General features: G+C 27.3%; 1 protein-coding gene across 1 annotated transcript in view; it reads left to right on the top strand.

Annotated features, from left to right (window-relative positions):
- LOC118066221 (glutamate receptor ionotropic, kainate 2) overlaps window positions 1-13,091 on the top strand; it is a 66,038-nt gene that overhangs the window by 43,635 nt on the left and 9,312 nt on the right. Inside the window, exons 11-15 of the mRNA XM_035082093.1 lie at window positions 675-779; window positions 2,194-2,451; window positions 6,368-6,565; window positions 6,641-6,866; window positions 7,008-7,172. Of these exons, the coding sequence (XP_034937984.1) occupies window positions 675-779; window positions 2,194-2,451; window positions 6,368-6,565; window positions 6,641-6,866; window positions 7,008-7,172 (952 nt within the window). The remainder of the gene's footprint in view (window positions 1-674; window positions 780-2,193; window positions 2,452-6,367; window positions 6,566-6,640; window positions 6,867-7,007; window positions 7,173-13,091) is intronic.

Genomic DNA, 13,091 nt, shown 5'->3' with positions numbered 1-13,091 from the left:
CATATCTAGAGTATAGAGATGTATACTTAACACTTTCAAGTGTATGTAGTAAAAAAAAGTTTTTCATATTCATTCGTATTTTGTTCATATCACAAAATAGACAATAACAAAATAGTTTGTTAAGATTTAGCTGTTAATAATCTGAGAGTTTTGTAGTAACAATAATAAATAGTACTTGAGTTAATAAGCTTTTTAACAAATCAAAGTTTCCTTCGAATAATTTTACAGTATTAGAGAATTTCAACGTTCGATAAAACCAGTTCAAAGCTTCTTTTGTGATTTTTTTGCTTCTTTTTCCTTTGATACGATCAAAATTGCGATAGTCTCTGACCGTTTTCTATCCAATATGAGCTATCTTCTTGAACTTGAGTACTTTTACAAGGTTAAACTAACGTTTACCTTGTAAAATAACAACCAACATAATGAATAAAGATACATTAACGTCAACATTCTTTTGATGAGCTACAATTTAGAAATTCTAATGCACAATGAACATCTAGTTAATTCTTTTTTATACTCTTTGGTTCCATGAATAAAAACTAATTTTTATTCTTTATCTATATTTGCAGAGCTTGAATTTAAAATTATTTTCATTAAGCGTGGTGTTCCAAATAAAGCTTTCAAGTATTTAATAAGCTTTTTTTAATGAACTCTATTGTTGCATTTATTTACAGAGAGCAGATTTAGCTGTTGCATCAATGACTATTAATTATGCCAGAGAGAGTGTTATTGATTTTACCAAACCATTTATGAACCTAGGCATTGGGATACTTTTTAAGGTGAATAAAAATTTTTTCCATTATCATATTATTTATTTATAATTATTTTGAAGCTCAATTTTTTCTCTTAAGTCTTATTTTTTCATTCAAAAAGGATGTTTATTGATAATCTATTCTTAAATTTAATTAATTTTTTTCGCAAACTGAGTATTCTTTAATAAGCTTAAATACATTCTCTTTGAGTTATTATTCACTAAAATAGAATCACATCATTGAAAGCCAGTATATCACCATTACAATTCTATCAATTAGAATCCCAAAATTACATTCCAAGTATTCAATTTCATCTATTAATTTATTAAAGATAATTAATTAGTTGGAAACAAATGTGTAAATTTATTAACAATATTGATTTTAAAAAAATTCATTGAGAAATTTGTTTTATTCACATTGTGTTTTACAATTCAAAAAATTAACTGCATAAATAATTTTACCGCCGAGATATATTAATTTTAAAGGCTCGTTTGATGAAAAGTATAAACTTTAGACCAATTCTTCACGACAAATAGTTTACAAGATAGCAACTTTCAAATTGAATGTACCAAGTACCACTTGCAACGGTTAAAAGTACAGAGTTGTACTTAAGTGTTGTTTCTTAACATACTTCGTGTATACAACTTTTAAGGACTTGAGTAATAAAAAATAACTTTACTTTCAATTGTGTCTAATATAAATATCATGTTGGTAAAATTTTTCATCTTTTTAGAAAGTAGCTAACATTTTTTATTATTAAAATATTTATCAATGATGTTATCGATTATTTTTCAATGATTCTAGACCAGTAGGTTATCAATTCTATTTTTTTTTCAAACAATATTTATTAATTACCCACTCAATAATATAGCCAACGTTTACAGTTTATTTTCAAATTTAATTTAAAAAATTCAAATAACTCTTCAAACATTGATATGTTTATCAAACGATATGAGTATAAACTCAATAGTAATTCTAGTTAATGCCTAGATGCCAACATTGTGTGAGAAATCTTGTAACATTATTTGCCGTTAACAAACATCCAGTATAGAACATGTAATATGTTTGCACTGTTCCTCTAGGGTCTCATATATAAAACCTTTGATAAATTCCGGAGTTTTTATTATTTATTTTAAATCAGTTTTTTTTTAAGTATTATTAACAAACTAAAACTGTTTGTTCAAAGTTTTATTTCAAAATAATTTTCTACTTTTAAAGATTCAAAAGATTTATTCAGAGATGCGTAATAAAAAATTATTCATCAATATAAAAACAATAAATCATAAAACATTTTTTGAAGTAACTTTTATCATTGTATATATCTGTTTACTTCACTAATATGAATAATTTTCCATAAACATCTCTTCATACGAATAAATCTACACCATGGATTCGTCCATCGAGAATGTTTTAATTAAAGTTGTAGCCTAAAATAATTTAGGTACCATCCAGTCAACCAACTCGACTGTTCTCCTTCATGAATCCACTAGCTGTTGAGATATGGCTTTATGTACTGGCAGCATACATGCTCGTCAGTTTTACGCTCTTTGTGATGGCTCGCTTCAGTCCTTACGAGTGGAATAATCCTCATCCCTGTTTAGCTGAAAGTGACATCGTCGAAAACCAATTTAACGTCAGCAACAGCTTTTGGTTTATCACTGGTACTTTTTTAAGACAAGGCAGCGGCCTCAACCCCAAGGTATATTAAATTCATCATCTGCTCCAGTTTCCATCTCATTTCCTCACCCATCTCATCTCCATTTCCTTCTTTTTTGTAAAAACATCTCAAGACAGATGATGATAGAAGAACGAACAGATTGAAAATCAAATGAGTATAATAAATAAAAATGAACCAATTATATTTGACATTTGGAAATCTTAGTCGAAGATATAGTATAAAAGAGAAGAATCGTCTGCATGCTTCAGGCCACCAAACGCGCACCCTCCCGACTCTTCTCATTCATGAATCCCCTCGCTGTGGAAGTTTGGTTTTCAATGCTGGGGGCGTACGTCATGGTTTCGATTACAATTTGGATTGTGGCGCGTCTTTCACCGTATGAATGGGTAGAACCGCCACCCTGCCCAAGCTGCAAGTGCCCTTTGCAGGTAGGCCTTCATCAAGTGGTGCTGAAAAAAATTTAATCTTATTTGAATATTGATACAGTATTTGCATTGATTTTATTACTGGAAATGTAGGATTTATTGATTAACTTTGGTTGGAAATGAAGACATGTTGTTTAAAAATAAATATTTATGGATATTCAATAAAAGATATTGAAATCTTTGAATAATTAAATGTATAAAATAATTAAGAATACAGTTATATGCATTATTTCATTTACTATGTTGTTAGTGTCCACTAAAAGATGTTTTATAGCATAATATAGTATATCACATCATCATATGAATAAAATCCACAACACTTGTAAAGAGTATATTCTTTTATGTAGATTACGTGTATAATTATATTTTTGACGGGTATTTATATTTATACACTACACAATGTACATTATTTTCAACTGTAAAATAAGTCCAAGGCATATAATGGCTTGCTAAAATGACTTTTTTCTTTTAATTTTACTGCGAATTAAAAATCCAGATTAATATTTATTAAGAAAAAAAATTATGATCAATTTAATTATAAAAACTTCCTGTAAGTATTTCCTGATTTTTTTTACATTTCCTGAAAAGGTCTACTATTTGTACTTATTTTTTTATGAAGTTTTTTTCATATTTCGACGACACACACGATAAACAATTTTCCTCGTCCGAGTTTCTACTGAAAGCTTCCACAACACTGAACCCCATTTCCATAAATTTCCATAAAAGTATAATGAATGGGGTGTACAAGCATGTCGCACAACACAATGCACATTTCTGGGAATAACTCTGCAAGAGTTGTATCATCAAGATCTGATTTTGTCGTGTACATATGAACTCAACGTTTTATTTTGTTTTGATTTTAATGATAAAAAAAAAAAAAATTCCGTAAACAACACCAGTAATGCCATAATTAAATTTTTTTCGTCATGGTAAAACGCAACATTGAATATAATATTGAAATTATTGTAAGTACAAAGTATTACCAAAAAGATGAGAAGTAATTATTGTATTTATCTATTTCGCATCACTTGATGGGGGTCTCACTGATCAGGGCTCTCATGTCAGCGCTTTGGAACCAGAAAGTGATGACATCCCTTTGCCAAGGACAGTCAACGACTTCAGCCTCTCTAACAGCTTTTGGTTCACAGTTGGTACTCTCATGCAACAGGGGAGCGACCTCAATCCCAAGGTAACCATGTTCACAGAGCCGATTGTCAATTTCTTACATAGAAAAAATTTGTTTTTCCCAATAATCAATGAAAAATAATTTTAATTGTATCATAAAGCACCATATGAGTACAAAAATATTTTTTAGAGCTTGTAAAAAATTGTTAAAGACTTAAAAAATATTATTCAAGTAGTGAACTGTTGTTTTGTTAATAGAAGAAGAATGTTTGTTGGAAAATTCCGCAACTTATTAATCAAAAAATTACTGAAGCTGATAAATTGTATTTTTTTAGAATCGAATGCTTATCTATCAGTTGAATCATAGCCATTAAAAGAAATAAGAGAATAATATCTCATAAAAAGTATTAATTCACATTGATATAAAATATATTGAATGAATTGATGATAAGAAAAAATTATTAATATCCGTTAACAGTCATCTGTCTGAGCCTCTTCAAAAATGCTTTAAGTTCATTATTCGCATCTGTCCTGAATTTGAAAAATAAATACAAACGTAATAGGGATAATTTCAAATCTTTTACTTTAAATGAATCCCACACTTTCAACATAATCACCAACACAAAAGTTTCTTTTTATCAAAAAAATACATGAAAGAAAAGAAATAATGCATGTCATCCCTGCATAATAAGTTAAGCACCTTATGTTTTTTTTTGCTTTGATCATCACTCACGAATACAAATCTAAATACTTTGAAGAGTTCTTGTCAATAAAAGAATATTAGCAACATTACTGCTAGTAAAAATTTTGTCATCACAGCTACTCCAGATTCTTGACTTTAGTTTAGCTTATCAGTGGAAGGATTGCATCATAATTGTATCATTTAGACAATCCATTTTTTGTTCTCAATTCGTTATATTTTTACACAAAATAACTATTGATTCGCCATAATCATTTTAAAGCAGTAAAGTAGACAGAGATTATATTGTTTATCTTAACACTCAAAATCTAAATGATACCAATTTTTTTTATTGATCATTTCAATAGAAACTAGGAATTACCATCATTTTAAAGTGAAACTTAACAATTCGTTCCAGCTGATAAATCACTGAATGCATTATACATAAATGGACCATTTTGAGAGTGTTTTATCAAGCAAGGGCCCGTGGAAAACGGTGGTAAAATAGCCATCATTCTACACATAATGTAAAGAGTCGAAGATAAAAAATTAATATCAAATCAATATTTCTTATTTCTCTTTAAGTCAAATAATATTGCTGTTGAAATAATCAAAATCTGTAAATTCTATTTTATTTTCCCAAATTTATGGTAGAGTGTTAATAAACGAAATAAATTGATCTCAAAGTAGGAGAAGCAGTTAATTGATGTTGAAGACAAAGAAGAACAGTTAACGAATGGCTGTGATGTTGAGCTCAACAAGAGAAGGGAGTGAATCAACAAGACTAATCTAAACTGTAGATACACAGTCACATTAGAACATCTCCTGCTAAGAATTTATCGATTTTCTGATTACTCAATGGTCAAATTGTAATTTTAAATCATCATTACAACATTAGATAATTTTTATTTATTCAATAAAAATGTTAATTGTACAACATATGGTGCTAAACGGCTCTGTGTGCATGCAGGGATGTCATGACTTGTAAAAGTTAAGCAGAAAAAATTGATGAATATTTTCACTTCAACGAAATATGAAACACGAGTCTTTCCATCAGGGAAAATGTCTATCAATGAAACCTTTACGTACGTACATCTTTGATGTTTCATTAAACTAAATACACTTTATATTTATTATTTTTTATTAAAAAAAAATAAATAACGAAACTACCAATCACAATACAAATGGTTTTCTGCGCAGTTCTATCAGCGAAAAATGATTTATATCGTTATTTCACGCTTGATTTCACAACGACGTACGCCTGATAACAAAGAGAATTTTTGCAAAAATAAAAATAAACAGCTGCAGAGAAAATATAAAAGAAATAAAATGGATTCAAAGCCTTTGAAAATTTGGCAAGCGAACTTTGAAAAGTTTTTTTTTTCTTTCTTTTACTTTTGTACATTAAACTCTCCAGTTGAAGTTATGAATGTGTCAGATCCGATGATTATATTTGCACAAGTTAAATTGATATAAACTTTTGTCTCTAGTCTTACGTTATCATTGACGGCTACATACGTAATGATTTCTATAAATAATCATTTTTGTTTAAAGATACGACATTGAAATCCTTCTAATGACTAGTTAGCAAATAATTATTTAATTATTTACCATTTTGGTTATAACATATATTCCCAATCCTTACTATCAACATTGTATTAATTAATGATTACTGTAATTGTTTAATAACTGATTGTTATTTTAATAGGCAACCAGTACGAGAATAGTGGGAGGTATCTGGTGGTTTTTTACTCTAATTATTATATCTTCCTATACTGCAAACCTTGCAGCATTTTTAACAGTAGAAAGGATGATCACTCCAATAGAAAATGCAGCTGATCTAGCTGAACAAACTGAAATAGCTTATGGTACTCTAGAAGGTGGAAGTACCATGACATTTTTTCGAGTAAGTTGATAATCCTTATCTCCTTAAAATAAAACGATATTTTCTTTATCTTCTCATCAAAAATGTATTTTCCAGGATTCGAAGATAGGAATTTACCAAAAAATGTGGCGATTTATGGAAGCTAAAAAATCCTCAGTATTTGTTCCATCTTATGAAGAAGGTATTAAAAGAGTGCTAGAAGGTAATTATGCCTTTCTCATGGAATCTACAATGCTTGATTACGCTGTACAACGAGATTGCAATCTTACACAAATAGGAGGATTATTAGACAGTAAAGGATACGGAATAGCCACACCGAAAGGTACGAATGTAATAGCAGATAAATTTTTTTGACTTTTTTTTACTAGTAATGTATAATGTGGTATTATCATTCTTATAAATTTTGTTGGCTATTGTAAGTGACATGAAATACTAAGCTCAGTTCTTTCAACTTTTTATTTAGGCTCGCCCTGGAGAGACAAAATATCTCTTGCTATTCTCGAATTGCAGGAGAAAGGCGTAATACAAATTCTTTACGACAAGTGGTGGAAAAACACCGGAGACGTATGTAACAGGGATGAAAAAAGTAAAGAAAATAAAGCAAATGCTCTGGGAGTTGAGAACATTGGTAAGTCTCATTTTATCAGTATTTTTACTTTTTTTTATGATTAATTATCTGGAAAATTATCTCTGATCCTTTTCGAGAGTCTTTGAGACAAAAATATTATGAAATCATTTAAATAATGAGCTTCTTAACGAACAGACATTTTCTATAACGAATGTATAAAAGGTATAAGAATATTAATGAAGGAGCGAGGCAAATATACAACTATTAAAAACATCACAGGATTTAATAGCAATTACTATGCTTATGCAGAGTAACAAGCCTCTTCTTTGCTATGGTGGTTTAGATTTTCTCAAAGGAGCTTTCGAATTTCATAAAATTCGCTAGAAAGTTTTTCTTATCGCTAAAACCTTACATAATTTTATTTTTTTTTCTTTCCTTCTGCAAATTTTTACTTTACTTTTTATTAATTTTTTTTTCTTACTTTTATAACAGCTGTAGTACATATTCACTTCAATGTGTTTAATTTTTGGAACAACTTTTTACCTAATAATATATAAATTACTTAAACTCATTAACGTAATCATCTTCATTCACGTACTAGCTTAATGTTAACTTCAAACTTGAAGACGCAATTTGCAAAAACGAAGTGTCTTTTAAAGTAGTAATATAACTTGAATTAAATAAATAAGTTTATTTTATCAGCTTTCTAAGTTTATGGAAAATAATTTACAAAGTTGCTACCGCAAGAATTATTTTATTTTATTTTTAGCATTTCTTGTTTATTATAATCGAATTTTTTTAATACAAATTTATCTTTATCTGATAATTGTTATCTAAAATAATCCGACTAAAAACAAATATTGCAGATATTTGTAATGAAATATTGCACAGAGTATGCTTTCAAATATCCAAACCATATTTTGTTTATTGTTGTTAATTTAGATCAGGATTTAAAAGATTTTCCAAACTCAAACATATTATTTAACAGAAAATTTTTTTTATTCACTGCACATAATAGAATTGATATGAAACGTTATTATTTAATTGAAAGTATAAAATTTCAATGTATAAATATGATCATTAATCATATAAAACGCAATCCAACTTTTGAATTCACTTACGAACATTAAATAAAATTGATTCAATAAATAATATTGATTGATCTCTCCGATGAAACAAAGGAAAGGGAAATATGCGTGGCTGGAAAAATAATGTGGGGAAGTGTGGTAATATACCCTGAGTGATTTCTGCGAATACATATACCTGATTGTAAATATGGAGCTCTAGAGAAAGGCGTGCTATTCTTCTGATGCGATAGTCTCACACTCTTTGTGAGAAGATAATGCACTTTGGCTACAAACGTAAGAATATTACGCCTAGATATAACCTTAGATTTCATTGCGATGGTATTTATGTTTATCTAAAAGTCCTTGAATTTTTAGACTTCTTTAAGATTGCACATTAATTCTCATTTATTCATGTGGAAACATAATATTTGAAGACTTATAAATAGCATTATCATTGTTAATAAATCTTCTCTATTGTTGTCTATATTTTTTAAGAATTCTGAATTGGGTTATGGATTAACGAATTAATCTGTAGTAGATAATAGAGCAACGGACATATAATAGAAGAGAGATAATCTCACAAACAAAGCTTGATTTATTATAATATAATTAAAAATTCAAATTAAGAATAATTAATTAAATAGGAAATAATAAGATAACATTAAATATGCTCAAGTCGGTAATTCTATCATTTTATAATCGTATTAAAAAATTAAATTGAGTGATATAATAACGGCGTAGAATGTTTAAACAGTTCAAATGAACAAGTACACATCCCTAAGTCAACGTAATAAATATTATTCAATTAATCTATGACTTGTCAAATTCGAAAAAAATCTATTCAATTTCAAATTTTATGTTGCATCATCATAGTAACTTGGAGTACTATTTTTTGATAATTCGTTTTTTTTCAATTGTACAAAGACAATCATGTACGTTAAAACAGTATTCAAAATCTGGAATAAGAAATATTTGTTTTACAATAAAGTTAAAAAAAAACCATAAGGATACTTACCGTTCTCATGAGACTATTATTCAAAGAAAACAAATGACATGCAGTAAAAATAATGTTGCAATGTAGTAGCTCTGAAAAAAACTGTTCCAGCTGAAAGGAAATTTGAATTTAATTACTCCAATAATATGATTCATCCATATTTAATCAATCAAATACTTAAATAATACTTCATATTTTATTTGAATGTTCATATGATTAGTATTGATTGCTCTGCATACAATGCTCTTAGTTTTATTTATCTGCAAATAAAAATCAAATGATTAAATTTTTATTACTATACAAAGTAAATATAAGAATAATTGATTGATAATTTATTAATACAAACCTCTGATGTGGTACTGGTAACAGTGAGTGTCAAAATCGATAGTGGAAAAAGTGCTTTCATTATCCAGGAAAGAAAGTTGATTGATCTTTTCAATTTATATTCCTTGCTTAATAAAAAATACATAAAATAACAATATGAAGTGTAAATTAAATCTATGCAACAATACAATGTGGCTAAAAATATTGGTACTGAACAAAATCTCGAAAATGCACGAATGTATTCACAGAAAATAAATTGATCGGATTTAATACGGAAAATATCTTGAATAACAACATCGACGTATCTAGTATTCACAGGAATAATATAATAATCATTTTTTGTGGCAGCTATATTTGTTACTAATTCAAGTGATTGATTTAATTTATAGAACTCACTTTTCACGCGAAAAAGTACGAGAATGTATAAAATTAATGCATAACCAATAAAAAATCCTGAAATACTATAAAGTATCCAAAAAATATCATTCTTAGTGAAGATCATAATATTTGTTGGCTCAGTTATGATAATTAAAAAATATATAAAATAATATAAGACAACTATTGTTATTAATAGAAATTCATCAAAAGAGAACTTTTTTTTTGAATTAATAGGATTTAAATTCGATTTCACTTGTAAATTAATCAACTTTGAAGCAACAATTATCATTGTTTTTTGTTTTATAGTAACGATTATTAATAAAATGATAGCAATGCTATTAGAGATTACTGACAGAAAGATTTCGAAAAATGGTAATGAAATGATACTGAATTTTTTTTGAAAAAATAAATTATGTATAAAGAAATACATAAAATAAATATATATAACAATTAAAATAATGTTGTAAACCGAACCAACTAAAGAGTATGAGAAATTGTATCGATTTTTTTTCCTGCCAGATTCACGTTCACGAGTTGAGATGTTGATTTTAAAAGGAAGTAATCCCCACAGTTTAAAACTCATAGCTAGCATATAAATCAGAATAGATTTACACGTAGGTATACCCATTTTTATGGTTTTATTCTTTTTTTCTTTTTATTCAACAAACTGAACAATCTTGATGTTAGTACTATTCTGCTGGGAGAGAAAAAAAATGGAAAAACATTAAAAAAAAAAGTTGTCAAGGAAACGAATGTCTGAATTAAATATTCACTATTACGTAGAAAGTTTGCAATCGACGATCAATATGTGCTAGAAGAAATAAAAAAGTAATATATTAATATATTAATGTTCATGAGAACTATAGTTTATTACCTCACCAAAATGAAGATACGATTTTTTAAGACGAATTATTGAAGAATTCAGAGGTCACCATTTGAAAATGAGAATCCTGATAACTATTAGATATTGACTTTTGTTTGAATTGAATAAATACAATCATGTATGTTATAACTGTGTGCATTACCTACAGAAAACAAAATCAAATGTCAATAAGAAAAATGATTCACTCATTTTACTCGTAAATACTTACTAATCTGATAAGGCTGTTGTCAAGAGGAAAAAATTCACTTGCAGTAAAATTTGCATTACAATGTAGCAATTCTAGGAAAAATTGTTCGAGCTGGGAAAAATCATAGAGTATATCAAATTCTGTGAAATATAATATACATTAAAAAAGATAAACAACAAGAGGAAAAAATTCAATCACGAACAATTTTTATGAAAAAATTTTTGAATATTTTTTTATTTTTAAAATTTTCTTGTTATTTATCTTTCCACATTTTTAAATATTAACCATTACTTCATTTTTCACTTTATTATCCATATGATATGTATTCATAGCTCTGCGTACGATATCTTTGATCTTATTTACCTAAAAACAGTAAAAATAATTCATTCCAACTCAAATTAGATGATTCTTTGCTAAAACTCATTTTTACCAACCTCTGCTATAGTATTTGTAACGATGATTGTTAAAAGTAGAAGTGGATATACACATCTTAACATCCAGGAAGCATAATTGATATATCTGCTTACAGTAAATTTTCTTGACAGAAGAATAAACATGAATATTGAATAAGAAGTATGAACCAAGTCCATACAATAATACAAAGTGGCCAGTAAAATTGGTATTGAACAGAATTTAGAAAATTCATACATTCGTTTATACAAAACACTATGGATATATTTAATTTCAAGAATATTTTGAATAATTCTATCAACATGCATTGAAGTTACTGGAATATCAAAATAATCATCTTTGGTAACTGCTATATTTATTACAAACTCCAATGATTGATTCAAATATTCAAATTCTCTGGTGATATTCAAAAGAATAATAGCATACAGAATCAATACACAACCAAGAAAAAATCCTGGTGTGCAAGATATGATCCAATAGGCATCAGTTACAGTATAGTACATTGATTCTGCTTCAGACAAAGTGATCGCAATGTAAATGACATAGTAAACAATGATTATCACTATCTGTAGGTATTCATTGGTTGAATAAACTGTAGAAAATGTGGATGATTGAAGATTTAAATTTATATTCGAATTCATTAACTTTGTTGCAATAATAATCATAGGTTTTTGATTGATAGCTAATATTAATAATATAATTATGACAAAACTACTAGCACACACTGTCAAAACTATCTCAAAAGATAATAAGCTGGAAATTCGAGATATACGATAATAAAGTATATAATAAATAACAAAGACCATGAAAAGAACATAAAGAATAGCCAACAATATATTGTAAATTAAGCCAATCAAGGAATATGAGAAATTATATGAAAGTTTTTTTTTCTTGAGCTCATGTTCACCATTGAAAATATTTACTTTAAAAGGCAGTAATCCATACACTTTAAAACTTATGAAAATTATATAGACTATTATATACTTGCACGTAGATGAACTTGTAAATAAATTCATTTCTAATGTTCTTATTAATGATTATGCATTGAAGGTTGAACATTAATTGTTGGTTGAACTTAGATGCAGACTAAATTAACAAGGCGATACTTAACAAATATTGCTAAGATAATATCAACATCGTTGAATATTCATTATTTCGTGGAAAATTAGTTGAACTATTTTTAAAAATCAATAATTATATTCTAGATTTCAGATAATAATTACATAGCAAATTATTTCAAACAAAATAACATGTTTCATCCAAAAACTGACCTTATATTGTTTGCCTCTTAGTTCATTAAAAATGAAGTGATGAGTATCCCATTAAATTATTGGATTTTCTGAATGAATGATTGATTATTCTGAAAATATAATATTAAAGTAACTATTCAATACAATAAATATTTTTTATTCACTAAAAATGTATTCAAGATATTTCATGTTGAATACATTTCAAGTTTATTCATTTCAAGTTTAAAGATTCTAAAAAAATTATTCCACGTTGGTATAAAAAAAAACAACTACTTTTCATATATTATAATTATACGTATAAAAAATTTTTCCTTTCAACTTCAAACGTTCATTAAACGTTCTCTACTTGCAAAAATAATATACATAATGAAATTAATTAAATTTTTCTATATATTAATTAAACTAATTTTTTGACATTGACAATTAGATAATTTAGCAAATAAATGAACCATCATAATGTATATCTTTTTATTTAAAAAATATTC

The sequence above is a fragment of the Chelonus insularis genome, unplaced genomic scaffold (genome assembly GCF_013357705.1).
Source record: "Chelonus insularis isolate UGA/USDA-ARS -01 unplaced genomic scaffold, ASM1335770v1 contig_121_pilon, whole genome shotgun sequence".
NCBI classification, from domain to species: Eukaryota; Metazoa; Arthropoda; class Insecta; order Hymenoptera; family Braconidae; genus Chelonus; species Chelonus insularis.
Note: the sequence above shows the minus strand (reverse complement) of the source record. Positions and strands in the feature narration are given on the sequence as shown.